At 38.1% G+C, this 13,755-nt stretch overlaps 1 protein-coding gene across 5 annotated transcripts in view; it reads left to right on the forward strand.

Moving 5' to 3' along the window:
• Positions 1 to 4,364: 4,364 nt before the first annotated feature.
• neb (nebulin) overlaps positions 4,365 to 13,755 on the forward strand; it is a 67,151-nt gene continuing 57,760 nt past the window's right edge. For 4 of the 5 annotated variants that reach the window (XM_084362782.1, XM_084362785.1, XM_084362784.1 and 1 more), the window contains exons 1-10: positions 4,365 to 4,462; positions 5,199 to 5,299; positions 5,651 to 5,728; positions 8,926 to 8,982; positions 9,826 to 9,933; positions 10,816 to 10,923; positions 11,191 to 11,295; positions 11,383 to 11,487; positions 11,655 to 11,759; positions 13,151 to 13,255. In XM_084362782.1, the coding sequence (XP_084218908.1) occupies positions 5,672 to 5,728; positions 8,926 to 8,982; positions 9,826 to 9,933; positions 10,816 to 10,923; positions 11,191 to 11,295; positions 11,383 to 11,487; positions 11,655 to 11,759; positions 13,151 to 13,255 (750 nt within the window). In that variant the 5' untranslated portion in view covers positions 4,365 to 4,462; positions 5,199 to 5,299; positions 5,651 to 5,671. The remainder of the gene's footprint in view (positions 4,463 to 5,198; positions 5,300 to 5,650; positions 5,729 to 8,925; positions 8,983 to 9,825; positions 9,934 to 10,815; positions 10,924 to 11,190; positions 11,296 to 11,382; positions 11,488 to 11,654; positions 11,760 to 13,150; positions 13,256 to 13,755) is intronic. The other variant, XM_084362783.1, reaches the window with a different exon arrangement.

Genomic DNA, 13,755 nt, shown 5'->3' on the forward strand with positions numbered 1-13,755 from the left:
ATCGAAAGGAGTTTTCAATCTGATTGAGAAGGTCGGTGTAAACCTGGGATAATACATGAAATAAGAAAATATTAGTGCCTAATAACCATGTAAACGCTTTATTGGATAATTTGTGATTGGCATTAATATGTTCTTTCAGCACGCTTGCACCATGTGGGGGTAATATTAGGAGTTTCTGGGACGGTCAGAAACAGAGCAAATGTATAACCAGGTATCACTGTAGGCTGTTAACTGTGTACGTGAGTTTGGTGTACATCACTGTTTCACAGTTTCACAACACCGAAAAAATGTAAACTCATAATCTGTTTGTTTGCTTGTTGCCAAAAAGTGTTTTATTGATTTTATATGTTTCACACATACAGAATGAAAAAAAATGAACAATGATTAAATTATGCAATAAGACAATATGTAGACGTGATTTCCTCAGTTAGAGGAAAAGAAACATTTTTAATACTTATTCGAATACATCAGGAAACAGAAAAAAAGAAGAAAAAAAGACATGCAAATACTCCCAGCAGCAATATCAAAATGGCCATGCACATGACGTCCAAGGTTTCCGGACCATTTCAAATTGTCCTGCTCTTCCCCTCGTTATGTTTTCCAGCCTTCCAATTTAATATACGATGCCATCTCCTGTATCAAAGGTATATCCAGTTCTCTCCAATATAAAGCCATCATGCTCCTGGCCTTCAAGAGTTCAAAGTCAATTAAAGTTACTAACAAAGTTTTGAACTAACAGTTTGTTTTTTTGGGTTTTGTTTTTTTTTGGATATATACTTAATACACACGTTTGCTTGGTATGGCACCTACACACCAACAATCTCAGATATAGTCTGAACAACTGTTGACCAGTCCCATTTAAATGCGCTTTTCTTCTTAACATTTGATGCAAGTGTGCTTCTCACCAAATTGATGTTATGTGTTATTGGGCTGTAGCAAATAAAGCACATCCAAAAGTTAAATTTTTTGTCCAAACAACTGTAGCTTTGTTAAAAGGCTATGTGATGAATTTACAGGAATTTTGTGCTGAATTGCAAGCATCATATTTTAAAAACTATTAGATGTGTATGATCAATGATAAGCAAAGAAACTAAATTGTGATACTTTTAAAAGGCATTTGGCAAGAGGGTTCCCATTGAATAAAACAAGCCAAACTCTGTTCGAAAATCTGACATTTTATAGGAGCCTATAACATGACAACACCACTTAGGATCTTAAACAAATCACGAACAGTTACATACAAAAATCCAATAGAATAAGTAGCACAACACAACTTTAAAATATCAGCTTTTTAAATTTTGTTGTAGCCACAATTACTTTCACCTATGAGACGTGTCTCTGTGAGATGCTCCAGCTGGTAAACAGCTTATAAAAGTTAAAAATGTTTTCAAATAATTGTTGCTTTGGCAGCAAGGTGGCCGATTAGCAGATTAAATGCTTCACAGCGGGCACATGACCAAAAGTTGCATTCTGATTAAATGCTTTGAGACATGTAAACACACATCGTATCAGATCACTTTATTCAGTGTCTGGTTAACAGTTTAGTTGTAATCTCTAAGCAGAGTGATTTTCAATCAGGTCCAGTCAAGCTCTCACTATAGTGAATTTGGTCAGATGCTGCATATTGAACTGAAACATCATCACACTGGAGTTGTGGCTTTACCGCTGTGATTTACACACTTATGTCTTCAGCAGCTATGAGTCAAGGTTAGTTTATGTTTCTGTGTGGTTGAGCAAACATGTAAGGTATTGTCCAAAGTCAGACAAACCAAAATAGTACCTGGTCAACTAAATGCCAGAACTGACATACAAATAGTTTATGTTTATTATATTTAATTGAAATACTGTTCATGTTGTATCCATTTGCTACCAATCTACAGAGCAGGACAGGAGAGTGTCAGACACTTTAATCACCAAAGATGTGACTGCAGAGTTGAGACCTTTAATTGACAGGCTGTTTGCAAAGGTCTGATTTATGTTGACTCTAATAAAGGTATGTGTAATGATACTGAATTTGTCAAAATCCAAAAGTGATAACAACAACTGACTTGATTGATTACTGAAACAAACAGTCCGGCTTTAACTAACCAAAGACATTAGTTACTTCTTACAGAGCCAGAAGGGTCAGAGCAGATGTATGTGTTCGTCAGCCTGATGGTAAACAACCTATCCTGTTCTTGCAATTCATTGTGACTGACTAATCAGTTTCATTTTAGGCCTATTACCTCAGTAGAATTCATTGTTTTGTTTCCAAGGTGTCCCTGGGCTAAGAATGACACTTGGCAGTGTTGATGTTGTGGTTGTCTATCCTGCAGCTGTTGTGTTCTGGACTCGCTGGTCATCAGTCATTTTTTCCAGTGACTAAGCATCATGTAGCCCCCTCTCCCTTGTCCTTGGCATTGGGAAGTAATTCTTTTGACTGCTAGAATCATTAAAAGTCTATGATACCCAGTCTGAACTTAAGATGTACTGCACCCAATGTCTCCATTGCCTGGAAAAATCCTTTCAAATATTTCTTCAGAAGAATAGAGAAAAGTAAATTTGTGGCATTGTAAATTTCGCAGAAACAGTCAGCCCAATCCAACTAATGAGGCATTTAAGTGACTCAAAGTCAAAAGGACTATTTCTTTATTAGAAAGTAATTCCAATGAAAATATTTGACAGTGAGGTTTGGATTATCCAGAGTAACAAAGGCATTGTTTCTGGAAACATCTGTCATTTTATTCAATGCTGCCTCAAACGAAACACCACTCCCCTCCATTATATTTGGGTGAAGGCTCAAAACTTAGACACATAAAACAGAAACTTTAAAGAAACAGTTCACCCAAAAAATTAAAATCAGGCTTAATCTACTCACCCCCATGCCTATAGAAAGTCTTTCCATCAGCATGAGGGTGAGGAGATAACGACTGAATTTGTATTTTTGGGTGAACTGTTCCTTTAACATGAGACATTGGAAGCCTGTTTTTAAAAAAGGTCAGTGGACTGTGTAGAAAAAACTGTCCACTTTTAAATCATATTATTTTGTCATTTCGGTCAACTCATTCTCAGTTAAACATGGTAGCATCTTCAGTTTTGCAGATAAGATGAGATCTGAACTGCAGTGATGTTGCTAATGAGGACCAAGCAGCAGTCATCCAGTGCATCACAGAATGGAGGGCCATTGCCTCTCTCCAGAGAGAGGGACACTCAGCTGCTGCTGTCCATCTTGGTCCCTGGGTAGCACCCTGCTGCTGGCACAAAGATATAACAGAGAGGATAGAGGCACATCATATGAAGAGAGGAAATGTACATATGGTACATGTTTTCATTCTTTAAGTCCTGTGTCATGTCTCTTTATGTGCAGAGTTTATGCCATTTGAATATTGATTTTATTCATAAATTGCTGTTAAACTAAATCATAGCTTCCAGTCGACCTCAGTTTTGAGGTGTATGTTATCTAGACATAGTTTTTGATATATTTTTAAATCTCAAACACTGTTTATAGAATAGAAGAGAATAAACCTTTATGCACCCAGACAGTGTGATATTTGAGTAGCAGCCTGCTCTAAAACCATGAAGTGAATATGTATGTATATATATATATATATATATATATATATATATATATATAGAGAGAGAGAGAGAGAGAGAGAGGACTGCAAGGGAACAAAGTTGAATTGTCATGACTGCTGTGAAGCTAAAAAGTTTACAGATGAAAGCCCACTATATCAGTACATTTAAGACCACTCTTATCAGTTGTAAGATGTCAATCTTTATCCAAAAGCAAATGTCAAGACTTGACATGGGTGACTCATTCGCTGATAGGCTTTGTCCTTAATCCAGGGGGCATTGGGTATTTATTTTTTGCAGACAGTCACATTTTTAAAATTATAAGCTCTTAATGTGTCACTCATATTTATGGGGGCATGTACTTGTTTCTTGTTTTCTGTCTCACAGGTCCTCAGTTGGATGTTAACCTGATTCTTGACAGGACGTAGGTAGCTCAGGGTCGGCTAACAGATGACCTCAACAGATCTGGCACTCACTGCCCTCCGAGGCCTTCAGCTAGCCTTCTCCTCACAGGCTCATACTGATATACTTACCTTGCCCTTGGTCAGACCTATTTCCAACAAACAGCTGCATTTGTCATCATCACAACCAACACACCCATTCAGATTGGTTCAGTTGTAGCTGAGGTTTGCTCTTGTTTTCTTGAGAACACTACCCACAACCCGTGCCCCACTGCCTTCCTCATAACTGTGCCGTTGATGCATTGGCCTCAACAGGTGCTCTCTTCTGAAAGGATCACTTAGGTATATTTAGATTTTGAAACCTGAGAGTGCTGGGCTGTGATTGGCTGTGTCAGCCACATGATAACCTGGGTAGAAACCTCAGCTGTGTGCTGTCGCCCAGGGTTTCTCTGGAGGGAAGCTGGGGAGCCTTTGGCAGCTTGGGAGACCATTTAACTTTAATATAACTGGTAAGCAAAGAAAGGGTGAAAAGGAGCACAAATTTCCATGTTTTCTCCACTCTGCATGGCTTTCCATCTGCTCGGACTTCCATTATTTCCATCCTCTGCTGCCATCTGGATCCAGGAAGACAGCTGATTGAGGAATAAGGAGAGTGACGCCTTTGCTGCACTTTGAAGGAGTAACCAAACAATCCAGAACGGCAAGACTCAAGCAAGATCAGACCAAGCCTACCTTTGGATGTAGCTGAAAATTCAGCAGCAGTCTGGCTGTTTTGTCTTCTTTCCAAAATCTCAGCGCCTGTCTGACTATTTTGTCCTTCTACATCAACAGCTATACCTATTTCTTTTGTTGTTTTACACAGAAAACTATATTTTAATTCAAAGAGGGCAATCAAGTGCTAAAAAAAGGTAGTTAGTATGCCATCCTATATTTAACCTGCAGCCTCAGAAGGCATTGCATGTCCGTTTGCTAAACAGAGTCAACCAATCAGGCTGTGGCATTAGCTTACATGTCAAATAGCTGAAGCACTGTTGGGCAGCTGTCGCCAGCCATCAGCCAAGAGGCACAGTTCTTTGAGCTGTGTTGTGGCAAGTAAGGGAGGAGGTGCCACTGTCACACATTCAGAGGCCTGTTATAATCCATTCTGTGTCACCTTCCTAATCTGCTATTCTCCCAGTGTAATAATTGATGTACACTTGTTGCACAGTGTTTGGGGTATTCACACATTTTTATCACTTTGTTTAGGACTGGGGCAAATCACAAAGTTGGACTATCAGTTTGAGACCCTAGTGGATGGAAAGTGAGGCGTCCGTACTGTCAGGAAATACTGCAGAAATCTTTCGCTGGTATGACATGCACTTTGTTTGGACATTAATATGTTGGAGTTATGTTTTTCAAGAATGTGTTTGCTGTTTATTTTTCCTGTTTTTGAATAGGATAATTGGGATGTCTAAGGGATGACTGACAGCATCTTAAAATGTTGCTGGTTGCAGTTGTCCCTTGGTCTCCGGTCTAAGACCCAGTATTTGCTCTTTGAAGTAGTGATTTGGTGCTACTGACAGAACATTTAAGTTATCTCTGCTACATGTTGTATGCTTCCCCATAAGATATGTTGTTTTTTTTAACTTAGGAGGCCAAACTTTGCTAAGTCAGAGTATAAAAAATGAATGCCTGTGTGTTATCTGTGTTTTGTGTAGAACGTCTAAAACCGTCCCAAAATGACGGAAGTTGTTGAGGAATATGAGGAATTTGAAGAGGAGGAGTTTGAGGAAGAGGTAAGTGGACATCTACTCACTGGTTTATCTGCATTTATCCTAAAATGCAAGTTTTCTTTTATTTTCATTACTATACATCATTAGTTTTTGTTGTTTCAAGCTTTAATTTGATTAAAACTCTAGATATGATTTCATTTGTTTCAGTACATTGAGATTATCTATTGGAGCTGCAGGTCCAGTGGCAGGCCCTATGAATAGTTGAGTTAGTGACCCCCTCCAGTCAGCAGTTCATGGAACCAGTCAGCCATGTCTGCAGGGGGATCCTGTTTCAGACAGACACCGTCTGATGGGGTCTAAATCCTGAATTGCCTTTAACAGTCAACTATAAATCACAACTATTCCAAACTGTAGATAAAATATTGTACAGAGACGTTTTCTGTTGTCCTATAAAGATAGAGACACCTTCACTGGAAGCCTTGCCTTATGATAGACAGCCACACATTATAAATGGAGTCTAGTCATGTAACCACAAGATAAAGTCATTTATTTCCACAATTTCTAGCAGATGACTTAAAAACATTAAGTAATTTTATAGCAGGCCAGTAGCTGTCTCCAACATATCTAACCTACGGATGAACACTTATTGCCATGCTATAATGGTACCTGAATTATGATGGCATCCTTCCTGTGTGGCATAGATAGCGCAAGATTGGATTACATACAATTTGGGGGTTTGCCACTTTCTGGAAGCTACCATTTTGTCTTTTCCTTCAAATGACATGTTGAAATTTTTCATCACATTTCCCTGATCATATAATTTGGTGTTCATCAACAGTCTCCAGTCACATTTGTCTCCGGTTATGTTATTAAACCTCATGTCCCCAAGATTTCAGGGTGTTTTCATGCTGCATTCAGGGTTCATTCTGTGTATGAAGTATTGTGTTGTTAAAGGTCTCCGTGTCAGTGTCCAATGGAAGAGTGAAAACAGAAGGCTAACACATTAATCCCATATTTCCTGGTGAAATAGGATTAAAGTCTGCCTTGTATATGTCCATACTTTATGTCGCTGATATCTTATAGGGGAGTCGGATTGATTGTTTTTTTTTTCTGTTGCATAACCCCACCAGGAAACCATTTGTTATCATTTGACTCCCATATAACACATCAACTGTTTTCAATAGATTTACCATCTTTACTGCAAAGATGTAAATCATTTGGGAGGCGGGACAGACAGATACCCACAAACTCAATACACTCTGATTTCACGAGCACTTTCATCTACACTGTGGAGAAAAGTTGCATTGTTTTGAGTAAATGGTAAGACGGCTTCTTATTTAATCTACAGAATGGGGAGAAACATAGTGCTGTTCAGGTCATATATGAAAAAATCTATATAGTTCATCCACACAATGTAGTTTTTTGGTAGTTGTTTTTTTTTGTTTTGTTTTTGTTTTGTTTTTTATTCAATAATGATTTCCTTCATAAATAGTTCTTATCATTAGTATTTTCTTCATATCAACTTTATAAAGTGACTTCACTCCTCAGGTCATTGAGGGGTGGAGTGTAGAGTTCTCTGTCTGGCATTCAGACAAATTTAGAAGTGGACATCTACGGCACATTGGCAGAGAGATGGAGTAGAGGGAGAAGGAAAGGGGGAGAGTGAGAGAGAGAGAGAGAGAGAGAGAGAGAAATGAGACAAGCCACTGTGCTGTAAATCACACTCTGATGACCCGGAGCGTGTTAACGTCACTGTGCTAGAAATTTGCTTAGGAGAGGTGGAAAAACTGTGTGAGGGGTGTAGAGCAGTTGTTTTTGCATTGCTTTACCAGGATGTATCATATTGAGGTTTCATCTACACCTATGGTTCTCTCCTGTCTGATAGATGCAGATACTGAAGCCTCTTACAAATGTTGATAAAAAATGATTGAGATGTTCTTTCTCTCAGCTCTGGTTATTAGTCCTAGATTTCAGGTAGATTTGAGTATTTATTAAAGACTCCTGTCTCAGAATGTTCAACCTTATATGACTGTAAATGTTTCACTTCCTAAGTATAGGGAAGTATAATTCAGGAGGGGCTATTCATGGATCAGTATCCTGTGTTTGGGAATGCTGTCAGTTACTGTAGTCTGAGGTGCTTGATGGGAAAAAAACGTTTTCTCCTTACGTGGATGGTTTATCCTATATTACAAAAAAATATATTTTCTCTTATTAAGGGGTTTCTAACCATGCAGAAAACAGATTTTGGGATATTCATCTCTATGATTTCTGCCTCCACTCCACTACAATGGAGGTAAATGGGGTTTAATTTGTGGTAGTTCCAGCAAGTCATTTAAAAAGAAAAAAAATCCAAATTTCTTTACAGAAGCAGCCTAATTGTTACTCTGGCTAATTAAAGTCCCTGTTGGTAAGATATAAATACCTTGGCTTTGATTCAAATACTGTCAAATACTGACACTGTGGGATTGTACTGTAGGTCAGGTCGGCCACCATTCAAAAGCATCAGTATTTGACAAATTGATAATGAGAGGCAAAAATCAACTACCTTACCAACAGTAGCTTTAATGAGACTGCTTCTTCAGAATAGATCCCTAAAACAGTTGTATACAGTGTGTTTTCTGTATTATTCATTGTAACAAGGGTGTTGTTTTTAGAAATTGAAGTCGCTGTTGAGTTTTTAAAAATGCCCTTTGTCAATGTTGTGAAACCTAAAATAAATAAGATACAAGATACAAGGTTCATTTATAATTTTTCAACATCAAGGTGTAAGAAAAAATGTAGTTTGTAGCCTATTAATTCTACTATTAGAAAAAAACATGTAATTGGATTAATAATTAATAAGTAGTAAAAAAAAAAAAAAAATCTTCACTATATTGGAGTAAAGGCAGAAACTTGTCTCAAATAAAATAGAACTACAACTGTCTAAAACTACAAGCAGTCAGGCTTTCATGACACAGAGGATATTAATGCTCCTTTTTCCTCCATAGAGAACAGGCTTAATTAGACTGCAGTCACAGTTACAGTATATTCACCTCTGAGGATTTCTTTGACCCTATTTGAGCAGAGAAGGAATCCGTTTATTACAGTTTAGGTTAGACAAAGATCCCTGATGACAGCTTTCTCTGCTTTGTTACTGACAGTAATTGATAAGCACCAGAGCTGTGGAAAAATCACCCTCGATCCAATAAAACTACTGTGCTGTTTCTCCTATAACTTGTGCTGGCAGTTTTAAAACCCCAGAGTGTGTCCTATATTTGTAGTATGTTGAGCAGATTACAACGACGACTGTCACTGAGGGAAAGAGTCAGGTCTCTCAGGTAAAGCACCTCCTTCCAAGGGACAGCAGTCCGTCAAACAGTACAGTTCTTGACAGTGTTGCATCCCCCTCCTTGTCTGCATGCTTGTATGGGTATTGTGCTGTCTGGTTATCTAATTGAAGGCTTATCCTGCAGGTTTTTATGTTAAAGTGAACAACGCATTCAAAAGTCTGCATGAAAACTCTCAGAAATGTACTGCTACTTCATTTTTTGCCAATCCTGCATTTTAATGTGACCTCCAAGAACAAAAGGCTGCTTTTTAGGCAGTTAATTGCTTCTTTTAATTCAGTTCCCTGTCGCTTTATGTCTCAGCAGATGAGATACTGTAACCCTCATGTATATGTGGTGCTGAGTCATGCATTGCATGCGGTGCGAGATGTCACTGAGATACTGTCGGTGTCACTGTGTATTTATATGCAGCGCTTACTTGTGTTGGCTTTGTTTGTCCTTCAGTCACCCTTCATCCAGTGTTATCTCAGTACATGATCATACCTTTATCTTAACTACCATGTATAATCTTTTGCTGATCTAATTCTTGGCTTGAATCAATCATTCAAGGTAAGTTATTAGACTATGCTGCAAACTTATTATGCAAATTCATTTCAATTTGGTGAAAAGTTTTGTCTTCACCTTGTCAAGATCAGATTATTTAATTATCAAAATTGCATTACAGTTGCAAAACACCCTGGATAATTTATTTTGTGTAAATGTCCTTCTCCCTTGCTTTTATTGGTTGTAAATGAATGTAGTTTTACCTCCCGGCCAATATGTTTCCTGTAACGAGGAGCAGAGGCCTATCTGTCAGTTGGATGGTTAACTGTATTTCCCTCTGCCCTCCTCCAGCCTGGCTTGCCCACCAGGAAAGTCAGGAAGAAGGTCAAGGTGGACACTTCAAAGTTCATGACTCCATACCTGGCCCACAGCCAAAAGATGTTGGATCAGTTCAGCCATGTAAGCAACAAGTTTGGATTTTGAATCAAAATTTTAACTGGAAATGGACACGTTCTGCTTCAATGTATCATTATGAAGTAATGTTGATTGCACAATGTAATGGATATAGACTAATGTCACCATCTGCGTTTGCATTGGTTCCGTATAAACCTCGCTATTACGATACAATTTCTTCTGAAAAGCAAGGTTAACTGGCAATCCATTTCTATTACAGACTAAATGACCGACTAAACTCACATTTTGTCCTGTGTTGTTGTTATTTGCTACTCTGAGGAAAACAGAAACGAACCAGTTGTCTTTGCAACAGTAGCTCCAACAATAAAACCCCTTGTAAATGCCAGTGGGGAAGTTGTCTTTTGCCACTTAAAGTTTTTTAAAAACTGGATAGACCCCTTTCATCATCATCATTTAAACAATGGTCAGATTGTACATATTGTTTTTTCGATATTTTTCATATATTAATATTTTAATTTTTTCTAGTAATGCTTCTTCATACTCTGTAATAGTTGATAGTAATGCACCAATATAAGAAGGTAAATTCCCTGTGTGTGAAAACCTACTTCACAATGGACCCCAGCTGACCTTTTTGTGATTTCCTATATTTAAAGGTCCAGTGTGTAGGATTTAGGTAGCAGGTCCTCTTCCAAGGAGTCCGCCATGTTGTGCAGCCAAAAATGGACATACTAAACCATGTCTCTAGAGAGGACCTGTGTTTTTTGTGTTTTTAGTGGCCACCATAGTGAGGCCAAGGCCAATCTGCAACAGCAATGCTAAATGCCATTAAACCCTTCACACTGGACCTTTAAGTTTGAATTTTACTGCATGGATGCATTTTCAGTACTTCATGGCACTGTTAATGATGACTATTGTACTTCCTGACAGATCAAGTACCGGCAAGCTTATGACCTGTCCAGAGGAACTCCTCCTGCTTTGTCCACGGAAACCCCTGAGATGATTCGCATCAGGAAGGCCCAGGAGCAGCTCAGTGAGGTACTACTGAGGATGACAATCATGTTCTCAAAATTTTAAGGATGAGGGTCGAAGGTTACTGGAATGGTCGATTGCTGGTTTGAATCCCATTTGTTAATATATGTTCAAATCTGTTTCCAGCATTAGATTGAGTGTGAAAGTTTGAACGTGGAGCAGATATCTGAACAAATTCATTGTCATTTTCTCTTTGAGTCAATTATGGTGTAAAATACTTGTCTTGATTTGACCTGGCTAGTCACAATAAGAAATGACACCTATCATTATCAGGTTAAATACCGCATGGAGGGAAATAAGGCTCGGACAACAAGCTTGTATGATGGTGAGGCCAAAGAGGTCCAACATGTCAAGCGTGTGTCTGAACTGATGAGCAAGGTAAGTTATATCTTATAATAAGATACCAAGATTTGTTAAAAAATCATTTGAGTGTTTAACATTTTTAATGTTGGATATCTCATATAGGTTCTGTACAGGCAGAAGTGGGATGAGTGTAAGGACCGCTATCTGCTGCCTCCTGATGCTCCTGAGCTGGTCCTGGCCGTGAAGAATGCTGCTAACTACAGCAAAGTAAGCACAACCTGGCATTCATTCAAGCATTGTATTTTTTGCCTAAAAAGAGAATTTTTGCCAATGTTAGAAATGCATCTAATTGTATGATATGATAATGATAAAAAAGTGTTTCATTCACATTTCGTATGCATGAAATAATTTTTCACTTTTTATACTCTGTTCAGAAACTTTACACTGAGGACTGGGATGTAGAGAAGACCATGTACTACCCGTACAGCGACAGCCCTGAGCTGCGCAGGGTTGCCAAGGCTCAGGAGGTCCTCAGTGATGTAAGTTGAGATGACAGCAGCCAGTTATCAAATAATAATAATAATAAACTTCTATAGCACCTTTCGAAACCAAAATAACAAAGTGCTTCACAGAATATAATAGCATACAGTACAAAAAAGACAAATTAAGCAAATAAAATGCAATAAAATCAGATGCTTCACAAAATACAATGCCGGTGCAAAGAGCTGTATATCCCAAATACCGGTGCTGTACAACATTCACATTTTGGACAGTATTGTGACATCATCGTATTCTGAAGAACAGCTTTTAGTTATTCTAGGGTAGAGCCATTTATTATGTATGTGCCAGTCCACCATCATCTGTATTTGTAAAACCAACTTAATTATCTGTGTCTGTATCCATACTCGGGCGGGGCCAAGACTAGAAGTGGGTGGTGCTTAAACAAGAATGGGCTTAGTTAATCAGAATATGTTAGTTTAAAACTGGAATTGATATGGGTTGATAAGAAGTTATTTATTAGAAAGCTAATTACAGAATTGAGCTTCTGATCAATGTTTTTGATCACAAGAGTGAGAGAACTTTTTATGAAACAATTTTTTGTCTAAACTTGAATGAATAAACTTTGAGGACTTTCCTTCTTCACAAATACAGAAATTGACACATTTTACTCAGATGATACTCATGGCCATAAAAAGTACATTATATGTACCAGAGTGCTTGCTCAAACCTTCCTGTGTATGTAACAGTTGTTCAAACTGAATCTCCAGTAGATTAAAAAAAAAAGAATATTTATAGATATATGAAAATTCTTACATATATCATATTATATGATTTTATCCTCATCACACCATTATTCTATTAAAGACTGCTGTTTGGTGCCATTTCTTGTAGTATTCTGATTCACAATCAATTTTAGAAAAAGAGGTAAACTGTAACTTTTAACTACCTCAATCCAAGACAGACAGTCATGAGAGCACTCTTTTTATTTACGTTAGCTTTCAATTGTCACTGACTTGCCATTCAGTGTCAATCCACACAGGCACCTTTTTTCTGCCTTTTTATTGTTTTTTTTTACTCATTTCAGCGTCCATTTGTTTATGCTGAGTCAGATGCATCAGATGTAGCAGTTTCCTCTCATTGCAGGCAAATAAAATGGTCATTTGTGTCCCTCCTCCATTTTGAAACACAATTTCGTTCAACCTGTTCTGCTGATGTAGGAGAGTCACCACTCAATGTAGTTAGGATCTGTCTGAAGCAGAATGTGCACAAGGTCAGCTATTGATGTTGGAGAATTAACCAGCTCAGTAAATTTCAACTCCTGCTGTGTGTGTGTGTGTGTGTGTGTGTGTGTGTGTGTGTGTGTGTGTGTGTGTGTGTGTGTGTGTGTGTGTGTGTGTGTGTGTGTGTGTGTGTGTGCGCGTCCCTGCAGGTTCACTACAAGAAGGGTCATGATGAGCGCAAGGCCAAGTACACTTCCTTGGCGGATCCTCCTGAAGTGGAGCTGGCCAGGAGAGTGGACAATCAGCGCAGTGATGTAAGCAAAACCATTTTAAACTAAAGTATAAAAGAATTAAAAGGAACACAGGAGGACAGAGGTAGACAAAGTGAGACATTTGCCCGTTTTAGTAAGCTTTATACATACCACATCAGCAGGACAATTAAACCAAGCAGTAATCAATGCTTACTAAAGGCAATATTCATTGCAAGGTATAAAATGTAGAGATATTTGCAGTGGCAGCAGACTGTTGGTATTTTGGTGGCTGTAGATGTCTGGTTCCCCTACAGCCAATGGTGAAATGTAACATTACAATACATTTACTTGAGCATTGTACTGAAGGACAATTTTGAAGAACACGTACTAAGCATTTCCTTTTTATGCTACTTTTTTCTACTCCACTACATTTTCTTGTAACGTAATAAGTGCACTTATTGCCAGAAAATGACTTTGAATGCTTTAGCACATTTAATATCAGATACTTTTAAGACTTTTGCTCAATTACTATCTCATATCGTTAACTTTCACTTTTATCTAAG

The sequence above is a fragment of the Pagrus pagrus genome (genome assembly GCF_965226575.1).
Source record: "Pagrus pagrus genome assembly, chromosome: 9".
Classification (NCBI taxonomy): Eukaryota; Metazoa; Chordata; class Actinopteri; order Spariformes; family Sparidae; genus Pagrus; species Pagrus pagrus.